Source organism: Oryzias melastigma, linkage group LG10, assembly GCF_002922805.2.
Source record: "Oryzias melastigma strain HK-1 linkage group LG10, ASM292280v2, whole genome shotgun sequence".
Classification (NCBI taxonomy): Eukaryota; Metazoa; Chordata; class Actinopteri; order Beloniformes; family Adrianichthyidae; genus Oryzias; species Oryzias melastigma.
This window is the reverse complement of record NC_050521.1, coordinates 27,581,036-27,599,228: the sequence shown is the minus strand read 5'-3', so window position 1 is coordinate 27,599,228 and position 18,193 is coordinate 27,581,036. Positions and strand designations below refer to the sequence as shown.

The window sequence follows — 18,193 nt, the reverse complement described above, 5'->3', positions numbered from 1 at the left end:
GGAAGAGGAGCATGAGGAAGAGGAGCATGAGGAAGAGGAGCTGTGAGAAAGAGGAGCATGAGGAAGAGGAGCTGTGAGGAAGAGGAGCTGAGAGGAAGAGGAGCATGAGGAAGAGGAGCTGTGAGGAAGAGGAGCATGAGGAAGAGGAGCATGAGGAAGAGGAGCATGAGGAAGAGGAGCTGGCGGCTGCAGTAATCAGTGACTCCCATTAGACCGAGTCGAGCTGAAGACTGACAGGTTAGAAGTCGCCCGTCTCCTAATCTGTGTCCAGATTAGATTAGGAGGAGCTCGACCTTCTAGGAGGAACGACTTGTTCTGCATGTCAAACAGACGCTGGAGCAAACCTGACAGGCTTTTATTTTGAAAGCAGACAGACCGGGTTTGTCTTCCTCCAAACTGATCTGCAGGTGGAACCAGGGAACTTCCCTCTGACCAATCAGATGCCTCAGTGAAAGTGGGTGGAGCTTCCAGGATTGACAGATTTTGTTTTAATTGGACAGGGCGTGGCCTTCTAACGAGCTCACTCCTTATTGGTGAGAGTTGTTGCCATAGAAACAACTGACTTGAACAAATCACTGATTGGTCCGTAACTTTGATTGGAGCCGGAAGTAAAAAAAAATCAAAAATAAAATCAAAAACCAGCATTCTCTGTCCAGTTTTCAGATACTGTCTAAAGGAGGAGCCTGAGGTGTTACCACGGCAACAGAAAGACAAAACACTTTTTTATCGTTAGTGAACACTGTGAGGATGTTCGTTAAATGAGGTCAAAACATTTCTTCCTGCTCTTTCTTCCCTGTTTTGGTAGATAGCGCCCCCTAGGCTGCAGCTGCCGCAGTAATATTTGTGTGTAAAAGTTAAACATTTTATCGGCGTTCTGCGTCCTCGATGGAAACTTAACTTTTACAGGTCTTCTCGTAGCGTCTGCCAGAAATTCTGCTAAAGACACAAACAATGGAGAAATACGAAGAATTCTGGTTCCTACGAGATGTGTAACGAGCTGCTGGCATCAGGCCCCGCCCCCAACCAATTACCTGCACTGCAGTAGGAGTTTTATATCAAACAATTATCTTATCAATTATTGATTTTATGTTTTTTTGTAAAGATGCAGCCTTAATGTCTTAATTGTTTTTTTAAATGAGTGTGTATGTTTGTGTTTGTCGTGTTTTTTGATCCGCACAACAGCAGAGTTTATTACTGAGAAGCTTTCAAAATAAAAGTCTCCTGACCTTCAGATTCAGAGTCCTGCTGCTTCTTGCAGGTCTGTACCTGCTGATGCTCACCTGTGTCAGCTGTTTGCTGCAGTTGGACTTTACTACAAACCTGGTGTAGATTCTTTTACAAACAAACATGTTTAGTTGAAGCTCAAAATCTAAGTTCTGGTTGTAACATTTTCATGTATTTCATGTAAAATCTCTCCTCATGATGATCTAAAAAGAGATCTGATGAAGGAGAAGGAAGAAGGAGATCGTGTGGATAATCATTCCAGGTCAGCAGCTTGATGAGGAAAAGACATGAACACAGCATGGATTAATGCAGGAGGAGGAGGAGGAGGAGGAGGAGGAAAACAGGTCAATCTCATGGATCCGATGAAGAAGCTCTTCTGGGTCCTCCAGCTCTGCTGTTTGTCCAGAAACATCCAGAAGGTTCTGCACAAACTGGAAAAATCAAACTAATAATGTGAGGATCTGCTCGATGAAGTCCTGCTAAACCCAGACCAATGAAACGCTGCTGAAACGTCTCATTGACGCTCTCATTAGGAGTTCTTGTTTTCTTCAGACCTCATCACTGAAGGTTCAGGTTTGGTTCATTCAGTGTTTCTGACTCACATGAATGGATGGAGGATTCTCCAGGATTCTACTGATGGGACTTTAACTTTCAAATAGAATAATTCTGTCATAAACATGTATTTTCTATGTATAATAACAACAATAAACACAAATCCACGCTAAAGTTAGCCCACACGGGCGAGTGCCGCGCCATGTTGCAGACAGACCTCTTTTTATCTGAATTATCTGCTTGACGACAAACTATAATTATCGATAATTATCGGATTGACGATATTATCGTGGAATCCTAGTTTTGTTTGTCTAAGGCCTGGAACCAAGTGACCCAAACGGATGTTTTTCTTCTTCTTCTTTGCTTTTTGAAGACCTCAGTAATCCGTTTAAAGATCTGCTGAGTCGGATCAGCCTCACACCCGGTTTTTACTTCCAGAGTTCTGCTGAGTTTGGTAGGATCTGTTTGCTCCAGCAGGTGTGAGTTACTGATCAGCTGTTGCCGATCGATTACCCATCAGTACTTATCGATCCCTGCCTCCAGAATCGCTCCGTCATGTTGTCACGTTTTGTGTTCTGGATTTTTAGCTCTGATCCGTTTGGTTCCTTCTTGATTTTCTTGACTCTTTCATCAGTGAACGTCTTATGATGACATTCCTGAATTTATTAGAACCTAATGAACTCGTTAGTGTTAGATCATACATGCAGTAGCTAAGCTCCGCCCCCTCTGATTGGAATCAGGTTTCCAGACCTGCAGATTTGAGTTTCTTCTAAACCCTCTGAATTTGTTGGTTTTGCTCCAAAACACAAAAAGAAAATTCCACAAATATTTAGTTAATTTGGGAAGACTTAGAAACATCTCGATTGGTGGTTTCCCTGCACTGAGAATGTTTTAGATCCTTTTGGACCAGAAATGGACAAACATCAAACAAAGAGGGAGGAGAACGCTCTGCAAAACTTCTAACTAACTTTTTATGAGCATCAGTGTCTGTTTACTCTTCCAGATGTTAAACGTTCTGTTAAAAGGAACATTAATTATTTAAACAAACCAAAAGTTTATTTTTTCAATTAATTTGTTTTTCAGGAAATACAACAAATTCATAAAAATATCAAAATCATAAATTCATAAATTGTACATCTTACAGACTGAAAAACATTTTTTTTTTTTTTTTTCTAATTTCCAACACCTCCATGCAGAGAAAGCGCGGCGGGTCGGAGGGAAATGCTTCAGCAGAAAGACCTCATGAACTTTTCTGCTTCTGCAGAAACTGAAGCTTCTCTCAGGAGTTTGATGCTGAGACAAACTCCGAGTCGAGTTTATTTAAATACCAGCCTGTAGGAGTCAGAAGAAACCAGTCTGACACTCTGACTGCATCCTGATAATCTCCTCAGTTAATCACATCAGTGAGGTGAAGATACCAACGATCCAATCAGGAGATAAGACGATGACAGATGAAGAACCAGAGCGCGTCGGCTCCTTTTATATCCTGAAATAAATCGGTTCCTTATTAGCTCCTCTTTATCTGCTTTCTGGTCATTTCTAAGATTTTGTTTTTCCTTCTTCCAATCTTTTATGGTGGATCAGGACTCTTCCTGGATCTGGATCTCTGGAGCTGCTGCTCGGCTCGTTCCTGAGTCTGTGTTCCAAACGGGTTTGAACGGTCCTGATGCAGCAGCATCATCAGAAACTGAAACGTGGATCTGGTTCTTCTCGATGTGAAGGAGCTGCAGCTCCACCCAGAACTCCTTCTAAGCAGGAATCTTACTCTAAAAAGTTATTACTTATACTTACTAGTTACATCCCCAAAAGGTACTTGAGTTAGTAACTCAGTAGTACTTAGCTACTCATTAAGTAACTTCAGTGACTTCTCCAGTTAAAATCTGAGTTTTTCCACATTCATCCGATTTGAAAAGCTGACGTCAGTGATGTCTGTGGACACACCACGAGGTCAACACTCTTGATCCTTTTGCTGCAATTCAGGTGAAATTGTGTTGATATTTCAAGCCTGACAGTTTAGAGAGCAGCCCCCCCCCACCCCCGTCCGCTCGTCTTCCCAGCCAATCGGGATCTCTAGCATCTTCATCTATTAGCACTAGCATTTTCAGCGGCCACATTCACCTTATAGCATTATATGCTGTATATCTTGTTTTTACATTTTTTTGTGTTATTTCTTTCAATGAAGATTATAGAAATGAATTGTTTAAAATGTATGACTATGTGTGGCTTTCTGGAAAACCTTAAATCTTTGCGTTTAGGCTGATTGTTACACTTTTTCTGTTAGCCTACAGCCCCGCCCCCATCAGAGAAGAAAACTGTTATGTGGCCCTCACGAGAACAAGTTTGGGGACCCCCGACTCTAATTAACCATAAATGGTGTTGTAGCAGGGATCAAAGTAATTTGATTACTTCGTTACTTAACTTTTAGCACCGTTTGTAACGCTTGACCACATGATTGTCTTTAATTTGATTTGAAATGGTTTATCAAGAAATCTTCAACACATCCTCGTTTTTATTTTGGCGTTCCTCAAGGCTCATTTCTGGGCCCAGAAATATTCTCCTGTTTTTCCTTTTATATACCTTAAAAAAACCCCAAAACTCTGTTTCCCAGTGGAAACAACTTGATGCTAATAGGGTGACGCTCCCTTCCTCCATCTTTTCTTCACCTGGTGGACGTACCTCCTCCCTCCTCTTTTAATGCAGGTTTCTCCTTTTGAGAAAGGAGGAGATGAATCACTCGGGTCATCCCGGGTTTCTACTGACAACAGAGCAGTGTCCTCTGGCCGAGGGGCTCCTCCCTTAATGTTCTCCTCCTCTCCTCCTTGGGCCTCCTCCTCACGTCCCTCCTCCGTCCACATTAATCTCATGGCAGAGAAAATAAAGCGGAGCATCTGTAATAGTTTAGCTGCGTCACTGAAGGACAGGCGGAGGTCGGCCGGCTCTGCAGCCAACATGTCGACACGACGTCTGTGTGTGTGTGCACGTGCACGTCCTGCGCGTGCACTAATAATAATAAATGACTTGGTGTGGATGCAAGGACAGAACGGGGACAACGCTAAAAAGGTTCACTACCTTGTGGTTCAGCACACAAATCCATCGACGAACGCACACTTCTCTGTCTGCTACACACAGACGACACTCAGGAGAGTCACTGCTGCTGCAATCAGAAAGAAATGATCAAATGATCAAAATCACAAGAGAGCAACGCAGCTGTGAAGGAGGAAGTACAAATGTGGAAAACAGTTTCCCACATTTATCAGTTACAGAACAAACGAAGCAGAAAATAAAACAGGAAATGGAAAAAATACAATTATTTAGCAAACTAAATGGAATGATAATAAGAAAAACACAAAAATACATCATAGTGGAGTCCTCTGGAGTCACGAATGTTTCGGAAGACGTTTTATGAAAATGATGGGAGTCGGCCATTTTGACTAAAGTTTGCTCCGCCCACCCAACTCAACGTGGTGAAGAGGAAACTCAATCAAAGTCGATCACACAAGGGGCCAAAATCAAAACACTTTTGTATTATATTTTAATTTTAATGACGTTTTTAGCCTAAATCAAAAAGTCTTTTTTGTTTTTTTAAGGCATATTTTATGGACAGTTTCAGTATCATTAGAAATACAACTCTGGGTTGTGGGCGGGGCTATTGACACAGAGCGCCCCAGCCCCTCCCCATCAAGCTAGCATTAGCTGCTCTAAAACACCTACAAGCAATATTGGATGAATTCAGTCGGACTGTTTGTGCCGGAATCACAATTCGCTACAACACTCATCATGTCTTTCACACCTGTGTGACCAGGTCAGGAGTATTTGGCCCCGCCCACATTCGTTGCTCCATCATTAGTTTGAGCTTTTTCTAGCTTCCAGTTTTCTGATCCAACGTGATCTGAAATAAGAAATACTCAGAAACGCAGTTTTAATTGTAAATTATTTCCTAAGAACTTCTACTATTACAAAAATGCCTCAAGTTTTCATCTGAGTGGGTTTTAAACATTTCATTATCTTAATTATCAAAATGAATTTTTTAAACTTTGACCATTCTGGCTTCTTATTTACTAACAAAAATGTCTAATTAGTTCTATAAACACGACAAAGCAAAGGTCAGGAGGTGTGTCCTCCTCTGTCTGTGGGAGATCTTGTTGAAGGTCCATCAGAGGCGTTTCTGAATGTTTTGGTTGTTTTTGTCTAAAATATTATTTTATTTTTTTAATCAACAAAAGCTTCAAATCAATCTTAAACTGGTGCTGTTAACCTGTGAGAACTCTAGAAGTTCCCCAGCGGATTAAAGCCTCTCCACGCCGCTTTTATCACGGCGGCGGCGGCGGTTCCGTGACCTCCAGAGCAGCTCCTGTCGATCCGTCCTCATCCTTCAGCGGTGAGAAACTCTCCTGACATCCAGCTTCAGCTCCGACAGCTGCGAGTTTGATGGAGCAGAAAGAAAAGCTCCTTTAATTACTGGTTGAAAAATCGTTAGAAGGAGCTCAGCGGTGGACGCCGCGGCGCCGCGTTCTGGAGTGGTTTCTCTACGATTACACGCAGCTTCTGAGGTTCTTTTGAAGGACTTATTGTCCATTAAGTGGTGAGACGCAAAAGCATGAGGACGGAAACACTTTGATGAATAAACTATAGAAACATTTCCTGAACTGATGAGTTATAATCCACTGAGAGCTTCAATGAACTGAAAATGTTTCTGATTCTTAATCCAAATCTGGAGGGATTAACAGCAGAAGAAAAATCAGTTAATCAGAGGAAAAAGAAAAGGTTTTTACATTTTGTGTAAATTGTCCTTAACCTTCATATTTTACTAGCTCCGCCCCTTTAGGTGGTAAGTCTGAGAAAACAAACAATCGATTTGCTTTTGTTTTTGACCGATGAAGGTCGATATCGGCCGAAACGTTAGAAAGAGATGTTTTTGGGTTCTAGCGCTAATCCGGGACGAGATCCTAACCCTGACCCCAGGGGAACGGGATTTAAGATAACCAGAAACAACAAAATAAACAAATAAGTAAGTAAAATAATAGGTCAATAGAACCAAAGGATTTTAAATCTTTAAAAAAATATTTCCCCTCAAAAAAGAATAATGATAATAGATTCTATTTTGAAACCACATCCAAGGGGACTGCTTATATACAGGTGTGCTCTATAGTCCAGAAAATATGTTAATTAGGAGACAAGCTAACAACTAACCACAAAGCTAATGTAGCCTAAACTGCAATTAAAGGTTTGATTAAAAACTAGGGAATAAAAATAGAAATATTTTGGGTTTCAGTCTGTTTTTAAGGGTTTAATGAAACAGTTGGAGCTCCTCGGTTGGTTTTCTGGTCACTTCCTTTTCTTTAGCAGAGTTTGGGTCATCTGTTGTCCCAAAACCAGCCCAGAACCTGACGCCACGCTCTTCTGTTCTGGTGTTGCAGGAGGACGAGACGGGCGACGGGCGCTTCGGCTTCCCCGGCTACGGCATGGGCCCCGCCTGCCTGCAGGCCAAGGACGGCATGGCCATCAAGGGCAACAACAACAACGCCCCGACCTCGGCGGCGCCCGAGAAGAGCATCGAGGAGATGAAGAAGCTCTTCATCAGTCGGGCCAAGCGCATCGACACGGTGTCCCGCGTGGCCTTCCCGCTCGTCTTCCTCATTTTTAACATTTTCTACTGGATCATTTACAAGATCATCCGCAGCGAGGACATCCATAAGCAGTAGCTGAGAAGAAACAAAAAAAGAGAAGAAGGTGACTGACGTGAGAGAAGTCGGCCCCGTTTTTCAGCCTCCTCCTGGTTCGGTTGCATTTGGCATCCCTCTGAACCGACACCGGTTATCGGCTCCCCGTTTTCCCCCTCGGAACCCCCGGTCTTCTCTTACGCCCTCCGAATAACGCGGACCGGTGCAATAGCAATGCAGTAAAATGCATGAAATATGAATGTGGCAATATATTAAAGAAAAGAAGAAAAACCCACAAACTGTTTGGGAGCGACGGAACTGCAGCCAAGAGGATGCTGGGAGGATCTTCTATTTCATTTAAGTTTTTTTGTGTGAAGACAGATATATATATATATATATATAATTCTATATGGAAACAATGGGAACGGGTGGGGGTGGGGGGTGCAAGAGGCTGTGTATCATACTCATATCTATTATAATTTAAAAAATAGGAACTCTGTCTGGACCGGATGGCATCTGAGCGAACAGAAAGGAAGAAGAGTGCTTCTATAACACAGTGATGCAAGGACCCGCGTTCTCTATATATAGATTTGCTTCAAACGTGTATTGCAAGCACCCGTCAGAGCTTTACTGCCCTCCCGCTGCCAACGCCACAAAAACTGCAGTCGGTCCAGGTCCTGCCGAACAGACCGAGCCGAAACCACGGAGAGAAGAGAGACTCTGGACGGACGGAGGCCTGCGGTCAGCGGTCCGTACGTACTTTCGTATCGCATCATCTGTTGCTTTTGTACCTCTTTGTTTGTGCCAAACGAACATGCGGCAGAGCGGCGCCCCCAACCTTTCTCTGGAGGAACGCCTCGATGTCAAAAGCGGGTTTCTTCTGGGTTTGTTATTTTCCAGAACTGTGAAAACAGGTTTGCTCCTCTTCTGGTGTTTCTTTCATCGCTCTGTACGCAGTGACAGCAGAAAACCTGAGTACAAACGTTTATGGAGCGGTCCAAACGGTCCAAACCGTCCGGAGGAGCTCATGAAGCTTCACAGAAACCGTTGAGCTTCTGTGGAGGATTTTGGTTCCACTTTTCCACAACTAAGGTTCTAAAGCATGTGTCAAAGTCAAGGCCCGGGGGCCGGATCCGGCCCTCCAGATCATTTTATTTTATTAATATCAATAGCCCGATGTTGTCTTCCGTTTATTTCTAATTTGTTTAATTTTGACAAAATAAATTTTTATGGAGAGTCAAATATTGAAAGTTGTTTTAAGTTGATTTATTCTGGAAAAATATTCCTGCCTTTTTATTATTCAGAATTATGTTATAAAGTTACAGTTTTAAAGTTTTAAAAATTGGCATTCTGCAGCTTTTTGGACTATTTTGCCATTCACCAAGATATTATTGGCTATTTTTTTGGCCGCTGTTCGGCTCAGGTGTGTTTTGGATTTTGGCCCCCTGTGTGATTGACTTTGACACTCCGGCTCTAAACAGAACCAGAACCTTTATGTTACTCTATCACTGGTGGGTCTGGTGCTGCAGAACTGAAGTGCTCTTGAGTTTGGATGGAAGACGTTCTCCTTCAGGACTCTCTGGTAGAAGAGATTTCACGGCGATGGCGACTCGTTCACGTCCTGAAGCTTAAGAACACACCATCACACTCCCACCTCCGTGCTTTTTCACTGAAAGTTCTGGTTTGAGTCCAGATGTTTGTGGATGCTCTTCTTCCAGAACATTCAGAAGTTTATTGGACCGAACTCTTCATGGATCCATGTTTGTCTCCTCCTAGCTGTTAGGCCAGAAAATTTTCAGGTTTTTGGTTTCATGGTACTTTCTTTACAGATTCGCTGGCGTTGACAGACAGTATTTCTACCTGTAAAAGGAAGCCTCATATAAAGTAAATGTACTCGGGTTTTCTTTTGGTCAACCTTTGAATTATCTGAATAACACAGATGTCACGGGGGGGCAAATACTTCTTCACAGTTCTGGATGAAGTTTTTTCTTAAAAAAAAGCCGATTCTCTTGTGTTATGAAACTTTGACATGTTTACATCTTCGTAGTGCTTCCTTGATTTGATCCCACCTTAATGTGAGAGGTTAAGCCCCGCCCACTTCCTACCTGAACTACAGAGATTATAATGTTGTTCTTGTGCTTTCATGTCCTTCACAAAGCCTCATGAAGCTTCACCATGGCCCACACAGAAGAACTGAAGGTTCTGTTGGGGGTTCTGTCAGTCGGGCACCTTTGACTGAGGATCTGCTTTGCACCAGGCTTCTATGCAATGATCCGAATATGCAATCATGCTTTTTGGTTCTTCTTCGTAGCTCTTCCATTTAGCTGCTAGCGTCTCGTAGAAGGTTGAGGACTGCTGAACGTTCTTCACAGATGAATGTTAGCAGTCAGTGGAAGATCTAAGCCGACATCCCCGTGTGCAGAAGACTGCATGAACATTCAAACATGAAATCTGCTCCCAGACGTTCAGAAGTTTCGTCTCCTTTTCAATTGACGGATCGATATTGTCTAAAAAGATGCTATCGTGGGATTCGGCCTCCACCGGCATCTTTAGGCGACTGTAATCCAGAGATTTGCACCTGAGTCTTATTCTGTGTTAAAATTAAAAGTACAAGAAATGTACCTGTTTGTGCTAAACACATTTGGATGAAGCTAAATAGAATTTTTATCCTAAAGACTCGGATTAGATGACATCAAACTGCGCATGCACTTTTGTTTCTTTCATTGCAATCATCTAAAATGATTTAAAAAATAGAGAAAATTAAAATTTCTAATGAGATTAACTTGTGTTGTAAAAATGTAAAGTCTGTTTTAAACGGAAAAGAAAAATCAGCCTGAATGGCTAAAAGAACCAGCAAGAAATTTGAGCTCAGCATTAAAATGCTTTTTATCTAGATATCAAAGATTACCAAGTAAATATAATTAGAGACTAAATATTTTTCACTGAGTGACTCTCAGTAATTGTGTCTTAGCATCTTCATGCTAAATTTCAAGCTAAAGCTAAATTTGTGAGATTGACTTGCTAGCATGCTAACTGCTAGCATTTCCAAAATGGAACTTTAAGCTGCATTCACACTGAACAGGATTTACACGGCAGGGGCGTCCATATTCACGTGATCAGAGACCGTACGCCGTGTTTCCAGCGTCAGCTGCAGTCAGATTCTCTAACTGCAGAACGTTTTGGACAGTGCAGCAGAAATTCCGATGGTGCAATATTTCCAGAGTTCAAATGTTTGAACTTTGGCGCATTGTGTCAACCAATCAGTGGGTGGATAATTTGACACACGGTATGGGCGGACCAGAATAATGGTCATTTGATGTGAACGTAGCATTTTGTGTTTGTAATCATGTCAGCGCTGATTCTGAGCAAACATTCGCCTCCAGCCCTTTCCAAGCAGAAACATGCTAGCTGCTAACAGCCCCTCATGGAAATATCACACGCTTTGACTTTGAAAGCCACGTGCTGTCAGTCCAAAATCCACATTAGCAATCTAATATATCTGGATGAAGATTCGTCATTTTTTCTGATTAGTTGCTGGTTTTAAAAGGTCAAAGCTGCTAGTTTTCTTAAGGTAAATGTCTCAAAACATTAGCGGACATGTTTTTCTTGTTCTTTTCTGTGTTTTACTCCCTTTTCCCGCTTGTTCAGATCCACATTTGGTTTGTTGAGATATTTATTTATTTTAGTGAGCACATTGTGGACCTCTGACGTGGTCCAGAACATCTGTGAAGAAACTGCAGCCTGAAGGACCAGCTAGCTCCTTTGCTGCTTTTGCAGAATTTACTTTTGGTCCATGTATTATTATTTTATTCTTATTATTTAAATATGTTTTCATAAATATTTATCAGATGATAAAACTCTGCTAATGTATAGAATTTATTTATGATGATTTTGTGCCAAATATAAATCCAGAAGAAAAATTTGAGTTTTGCTATTTTTAGACGTTAAATGTTTAAATTAACGTTTAGTTTGACAGTATTTTCTATAAGTAAACAATGACTTTAGTTTGCTTTTGAGTGAAGATGACCTGAAGGGCTAAGCCGAACACACCCCGGTCTTCATAATCCAGCATGAGATTATTCTGGAGTCAAAGTGCCGGAAAATCCACAATCTCAGCATTTTGTCCAGATGTTTCTTTTCATGTGGGTTTTGCTGATTCTTTATTAGAATAGTGAATACATAAATTGCTAATTATGAATCTGTTAAATTATATAAGTAAAAAAATATCTGATTTATGGTTGATGTTTGGGATAAAATAAAAAAAGATTTTTTTTTTTTCAACAGCTAACTGAACTGTTTGTTCCCAAAACCTTAAATGTGATGTTGAAATTTGCACCTGAATCTCAGACTATTTTAAAAATAATGATCGTTTCATCTTAAAACCTTTGAATATCATTTGAATACGAACTTAGAGTTTTATATGTCCAAAAATGATGATAACTTTGCCTGATGTTAAAATGAACTTTAATCTCAGGTCTATTTTTACCTCCTGAGTCAAAAATCCAAATGGAAGGAATTCCAGCTGATATTATTTGCATAGGATTCAGTTTGAAGCTAAATGAAATGCATTTAGTAAATATCAGCTCATTGATATAATAATGTATCCCGACTTTTTCATTTATGTAGGTGGAACTCGTCTACCAAAGACAAAACGGTCCAAACCAGCTGAGAAAACAGTAGCGCATATGCTTTCGTTAGATCTTTTTAGTGTGTTCAAGTCTGACTGTAGTTATTTTTGGACCAAAGAATTAGACGTTTTACAAAAAGAAGCTTCAAATGTTGAAGTGCATAATTAGCAGGAGTGTAGCATGAAGGCAGAGCAGCTTTTGGAGATGAAAACACCGTCTTTGTAATGTTACGTTTGACCACATTATTCTTTCTGTTTGTGTTCATGAAGGTGAATGAAAAAAAAACTGAGCAACCATCAACTGCATTCTGCTTGACCCTTTAACACCACAGCTTTAGCTCCAATTTTGATGTTCTTTGAAATATTGTTAACTCTTCAACAGCAATTAATGTAATTCCAATCGAATTTGATGCAAGAAATGCAAGACTTGTTGAAATTACGTTAACTTTGTTAAGGTGGAGTTACAGTAGTTCAAAGGTTGTGTTATTTAATATCACCAGTGATGGTATTAAAGGGTTAAATGTTAATATTTGTCCCAAACAAGTCCCAATATGTTGTGTTTTTTCAGAGTTACTAGGACAGTTAGACAAAGAAAAATCTGGAGGATAAATTCTAAAATTCACTGCTATAAATGGATGTTTACAGAACCCTAAAAGCAAACTTTTTTAAATCTACAGGCAGCTTACTGGAGCCAAAGAGTGTAGCAGCTGAAGCCCTATGTCAAACATTTTATCCCCAAAACGAGGGATTGCAAAACTAAAAATATATATATATACTTTTCTATTTTACACTCAAATTAAGGTTAAAAGATATTTTCATTTCTGATTGTTTCTGTTGAGATGAGTTTCTTTGTGTGCCATAAACGCTGCATCTGGAAGCACTTCCATAAGCCGACGTCCGCTCTCTCGTGCCATATGGGGTTGAATATGCAACTACAGACAACAAGGACCTACAACATATCATGCATTTCTTCAACCGCCATCTTTCATGAGCCTTTTCCCTGCTGTGAACCGTAGTCTCGCCGTGTCATCAACCTCATTCTATTAATCCTTGAGGATGTTGTTTGGGTTTGGGAGGACTTCACATTATGAAACTGGGTTTATATAGTTAGACTGAAACATGAGGGAGGAGTTTGTGGAAGTTTTGAAGTGGATTTTAAAAAAGCATGATTTGATTTATTGTTGATGGGTTCACTGGTTTTAAGGGGATTTTGTTCACTTCATTTATATTTTATTGTAATAATTGTACAAGCCTATGTCATGAGAGACGAGGGAAAAAATACGGTGACCCCTGAACTGTTGTGAACTAAAGGAAATATTATTTATTGATTGAATTTTCTTTGCACAAGTTGGAATGGCCTTAATTTAGCTTTACTTGCTTCTGTTGTGTATTGGCACAAAGTGCACCTGTTTAATTTGCAAAACTGAAAAATGCTCCTTATGATGCTTATAATCTGAGTGTGCACATCAAAGCAGGACGATTAAAAAAAAGAATCAGCAAATCCTTTTTATTTTTCATTAATCTGAGAAATGATATTTTGCATGAGCATAAGTAAAATGGCAGATATTTTGGCTTGTACAAAAATGTGAAGCAATTTGAAGAGAAAAATAAGAATGTACCGTTTCTGCTGTATCTGTATATATCTAAATATTTATTGAAATATGTCATACTACTAATTCTATAAACGATTAAAGGTTTTCTCAAAAAAAAATCTCAACCTGTTTTTGGACATTGTCGAGGTTGTTGAAGTTGGAGCTTCTGTTTTCTGTTATTCAACTCAAGGATCTGTGTAACCATTCATGAAAAAGTATTAAAAATAGCAAATAAACTAACGCTGAGGGTTGTCTGTTTTTTACAGTATAAGGAATGGCCATTAGGGGGCGATATCTGCAGATAAAGTGGACTTTTAAATAAATGACTTCTCACTCGATCTAAGTATCTTCTGAATGAGTTTTTGCTTTCTCCTAGTTCAAGTGGACCTACAGGAAATACAAATGAAGTCAAATGAGTAGAAGAAGTGAGAGTCCTGGGAAGTGTTTATGTGAAACAAGGAGCATCATAACTCACAAAAACAAACACACACTCACTTAATCTCTGAAACTTAAAAGTCTTTTTTACATTCCACCATCCACCTTAGTAGAACATAAACACCCACCGGAGGACAGGTGTCAGCTCACCTTAGCACAAATAGAACACATGAAACAAAATCAATATAAATAAAGCTTAGCAAAAGCTACAAAAGGGGTTTGTACAAATATACTAACCCTTATTGCAACAGTAAAATCTGTCCAACACAAAATACCTTCAGCTCATATGTGTTTGCTCAGCTGTTGGACAGAACAAGATACCAATAAAATGGAAAAAAAGGAAAAAAATAACCCTGAGGGTCGTCTGTTTTTTTTGCAGTATGAGGAATGGCCAATAGGGGGCGATATCCGCAGCTAAACTTGACATTTAAATAGATGACTTCTCACTTAATCTTAACATCTTCTAAATGAGTGGTTTTCTTCCTCCTAGTTCAAGTGGACCTAAATGAAATAAAAATGAGGTCAAATGAGTAGAAGAAGTGAGAGTCCCGGAAGTGTTGATGTGAAAGATGGAGCCTCATAACTCACAAAAACAAACACACACATGGGTGCGCACACACACACACCGGTCCACCTCTGAAATGTCTCCTTCCTGACTTCATGCAGTTTGTCTCTGTCAGGAGCATCATACTTCAGGCCTCAAGGGCAGGTGCTCTGCTCCTTTTCTAACCCATCCTGCTCCTCTAGCTGCAGCTAAAACACCTGATCCAGGTAAACGGCAGCAGAGACGTCTGCAATAAACAACAGGAGGCTGGAGTTCAAACACTCAGGTCAATCTGACAGGCACCTTTAATGATGTTGAACAGGAGAGTCAAACTCAATCACACAAGGGGCCAAAACCCAAAACACACCTGAGGTCGAACAGGATAAACCTTTATTGAACACTGTAAAACTACATTTTTAAAACTTTAAAAACATAACCTTTTTACATAATTATGAACTAGATATATAGCATTACCTGCGATAGTGATAGTGTGAATGCTGTAAGCTGAATTTGGCTGCTGAAGATGCTGGTGCTGATAGCTGAAAACGCTGAAGCTGAAAACGAGCTAAAATATTAGCTAGATGCCAAATTAACCTTAAAAACTCTAAAAAAAAACTTAGGTTAGCCAATGCATCTAGCATGTAGCTGAAAAAAATAGCTAAACTTCAAAATATCAAAAAAGGAAAAAAGCCTAAATTAGCCAAAACAGCTGTCATGTAAATATTAAACTCCAAAATAGCCTAAAAAAACGTAAAAAGAGAACCCTAAATTAGCCAAAATAGCTAGCATGTAGTTGAAATATTAGCTAAACTCAGAAAACAGCCTAAAACATCTCAGTAAATGCCAAAATAGTCCAAGAAGCTAGAAGAATGCCAGTTTTTAAAACTTTAAAACTGTAACTTTTTAACATAATTATGAATAATAAAAAGGCAGGAATATTATTCCAGAATAAATTAACTTAATAATTTTCAATATTTTACTCTCCATAAATATATATTTAGAAATGAGAGCAAGATAACATCAGATCATTTATAACAATAAAATGATCTGGAGGGCCGGATCCGGCCCCCGGGCCAGATCCGGCCCTCGGGCCTTGACTTTGACACATGTATTAGACCATTTGTTTTTGCCGGAACATCATAATCAATACTTTCAACTTTTTTATAATCTCCTTTAATATTTGAAGTAGATTATCTTTAAAATAAAAATGGTTTTGGGATGTTTGATTGGATGATTGTCTGACCGTTTTCTTTGACGTCTGTCTCTGAGCACAAAAGGACGTGAAGAACAGCAGGCAGCGCGCTGCATTCAAGATAAGATCAATCGAATGTTTTTCATTTTACCTGCAGGAGGATTCTTGTAGCTGCTCTCACACGTGAAACCTCCAGCGCAGAACCTGGAACAGATTTACCTGCTTAAAGCAACGGCCCGCCGGGAGAAAAATCAATGCTAATCGTATCGGCGGAGTCGCTGCCCGCCGCCTGCAGACCCTCAGGAAACTCCAGGGTCCGCTCGAGCGAGAAATGAAACTCAGTGGAATTAGTTTGTTTAGCAAAGCGGCTTCTGAGCGTGTTTAAGTGCAGTAATGTCAGGACTGACAAAGATGAGGAAGGAAGTCAGTCGAAGCTGGAGTCTGGAGGTTAGACCGAAGATCTGTGATCAGAATTACATCCATTTATTTATTTAGTCTTTTTGGTTAAATTATTTAAAATTAAATTAAATTATTATTAACGTGTAAGGATTGGGCTCCTGGATTTGTTTTTATAAGTTATATTCTGTGGTCTGATCAGTCGACCTGTCAGTCACACCCGCTTGATCGTCCACAGCTGTCTTCATTTCTGTTAATCATCTTCAGTCTATTTAAGTCTGGTTTTAGGTCTTCATGGTCAGATTATTCACTTCATTTTCACGTTTATTCCAATAAATGTTTACGTCGTCTCCTCTGTTATCCTGACTCAGGTTTTTCTAAGGGCGGAGATAACCAGTTTATTTAGTCTGTTTAGTTTTTGTCTGTTTTTGTAAAAGTGAAGATGAAAGTGGAGACAAGTTGAGCTGCTTTGGTGTCAAACACTAAATATTTATTTAAAAATATTTCTTTAACATGTTCTTGTGGCATTTTTTTCTGATTGTATATAAAGAGAATTAAGATTTAAACTTTGTTCCAGAGTATTTTTTATTCAAATTGATGTGAATCAGGAGCAGATTGAGTTGGAAAAACCTTGTAGCGGTGATGTGGGTGCTACAGTGGGCGGGGCCACAAGCTCCCTGCTCCGCCCCATCGTGATGCATCCACCTGCAGACGAATAGATCCATGAACGTCTCTGTTTTCCTCATCTGAGCTGGACTCTGGCTGGATAGCTCAGATTTTTGCCATTTTTGTTGAACTGTTATCTTGATGTTGTGAGGGGCTGCAAGCTAGCAGGGATGATGGGAAATAAGCACAGGCTTACTCTAGACCAGTGGTCCATAACTCAGAGGTGAATTTCTAATGAACTCCTGCCGCTCTGCAGAAACTATGTCCTAAGACGAGTTATTTAGGCTACAAACAGCATTATAATAAATGGGACTTTATTAAATAAACGCTTTTGTAACAGCGGCTGACATAACATCTCATGGAGCGGCTGCTGTTCAGTTCTGAGGAAACTTTGTGTGCTGGTCGGTGCTCTCTAAAAAAAATTGTGTAAAATTTGGTTAAGTTCCAAAAAAATGTGTGAAATGTAACAAAACCAAAAGCACAAGCATGAATTTCCAGAACAGGCTGAATGTTTTAATTGTATTAAATTGCATAAATTTGCAAAATATTCCCATTCCTTTAAATGGGGCTAAAAAATTGCATAAATTGAGTAATATCTTAGAAATCGTAAAACTTATGAAAACCAAAAATACGAGTGATTATGTCCTTAATGAGCTGAACGCTCTGATACAAAGATTGCAGAAATTGCTGAAGGTGTGATCGAGTTTTTACAGTCCTAAAAGTGTACGGAAGAAAAATAAGAGAAACAATCACTATTGTGTGAATGCTTTGAATCATTCACACAAGTCATGTGACCAACAGTGACGGCCCACAGCTCATCAGAAGTTGAGCATGATTTCCATTCGTGGCTCCTCCCACATAACTCGCCGCTCCACAACCTGAAGACGCAGACGTCTCCTTTGATGAGCACAAGTGCCGTGGCAGAAATGTGAATGTCTGCTGTGAATCAATGTTTTGTTCACATTTTCAACTACTAATCACATCAATTGGTTTAGTTTAAAGGAAACGATTTAAACTGTTTTTAGTATTTCTAAAAATGGGATTAAGTTTTAAGGAGAAGAGATCAAACTCCAAGAATTTAAAGTTGTGGACAGTCGCTCTTCGACTTAACGACCTCCGTCTCTGCTCCAAATTGGAATCTCAAGACATTTTTATTTAATGAGCTTTAAGCGAACTTTTATATATTTTTTCTTTTTGAAAATTCACGATGGCAGTCTCTTCCCGAGGTCAAGGGTCAATGAAACATCAGTGGTTTTAGATTTAAGCTTATGTCAATTTTTTCAAAGACTCATAAAAGGTTCTTTT

General features: G+C 39.8%; 1 protein-coding gene across 3 annotated transcripts in view; it reads left to right on the top strand.

The window, feature by feature from the left end:
* The window catches only part of glra1 (glycine receptor, alpha 1), a 106,245-nt gene extending 92,350 nt beyond the window's left edge, over positions 1-13,895 (top strand). For all 3 annotated transcript variants that reach the window (XM_024260410.2, XM_024260412.2, XM_024260411.2), the window contains one exon: positions 7,194-13,895. In XM_024260410.2, the coding sequence (XP_024116178.1) occupies positions 7,194-7,478 (285 nt within the window). In that variant the 3' untranslated portion in view covers positions 7,479-13,895. The remainder of the gene's footprint in view (positions 1-7,193) is intronic.
* The last annotated feature ends 4,298 nt before the right edge of the window (positions 13,896-18,193 follow it).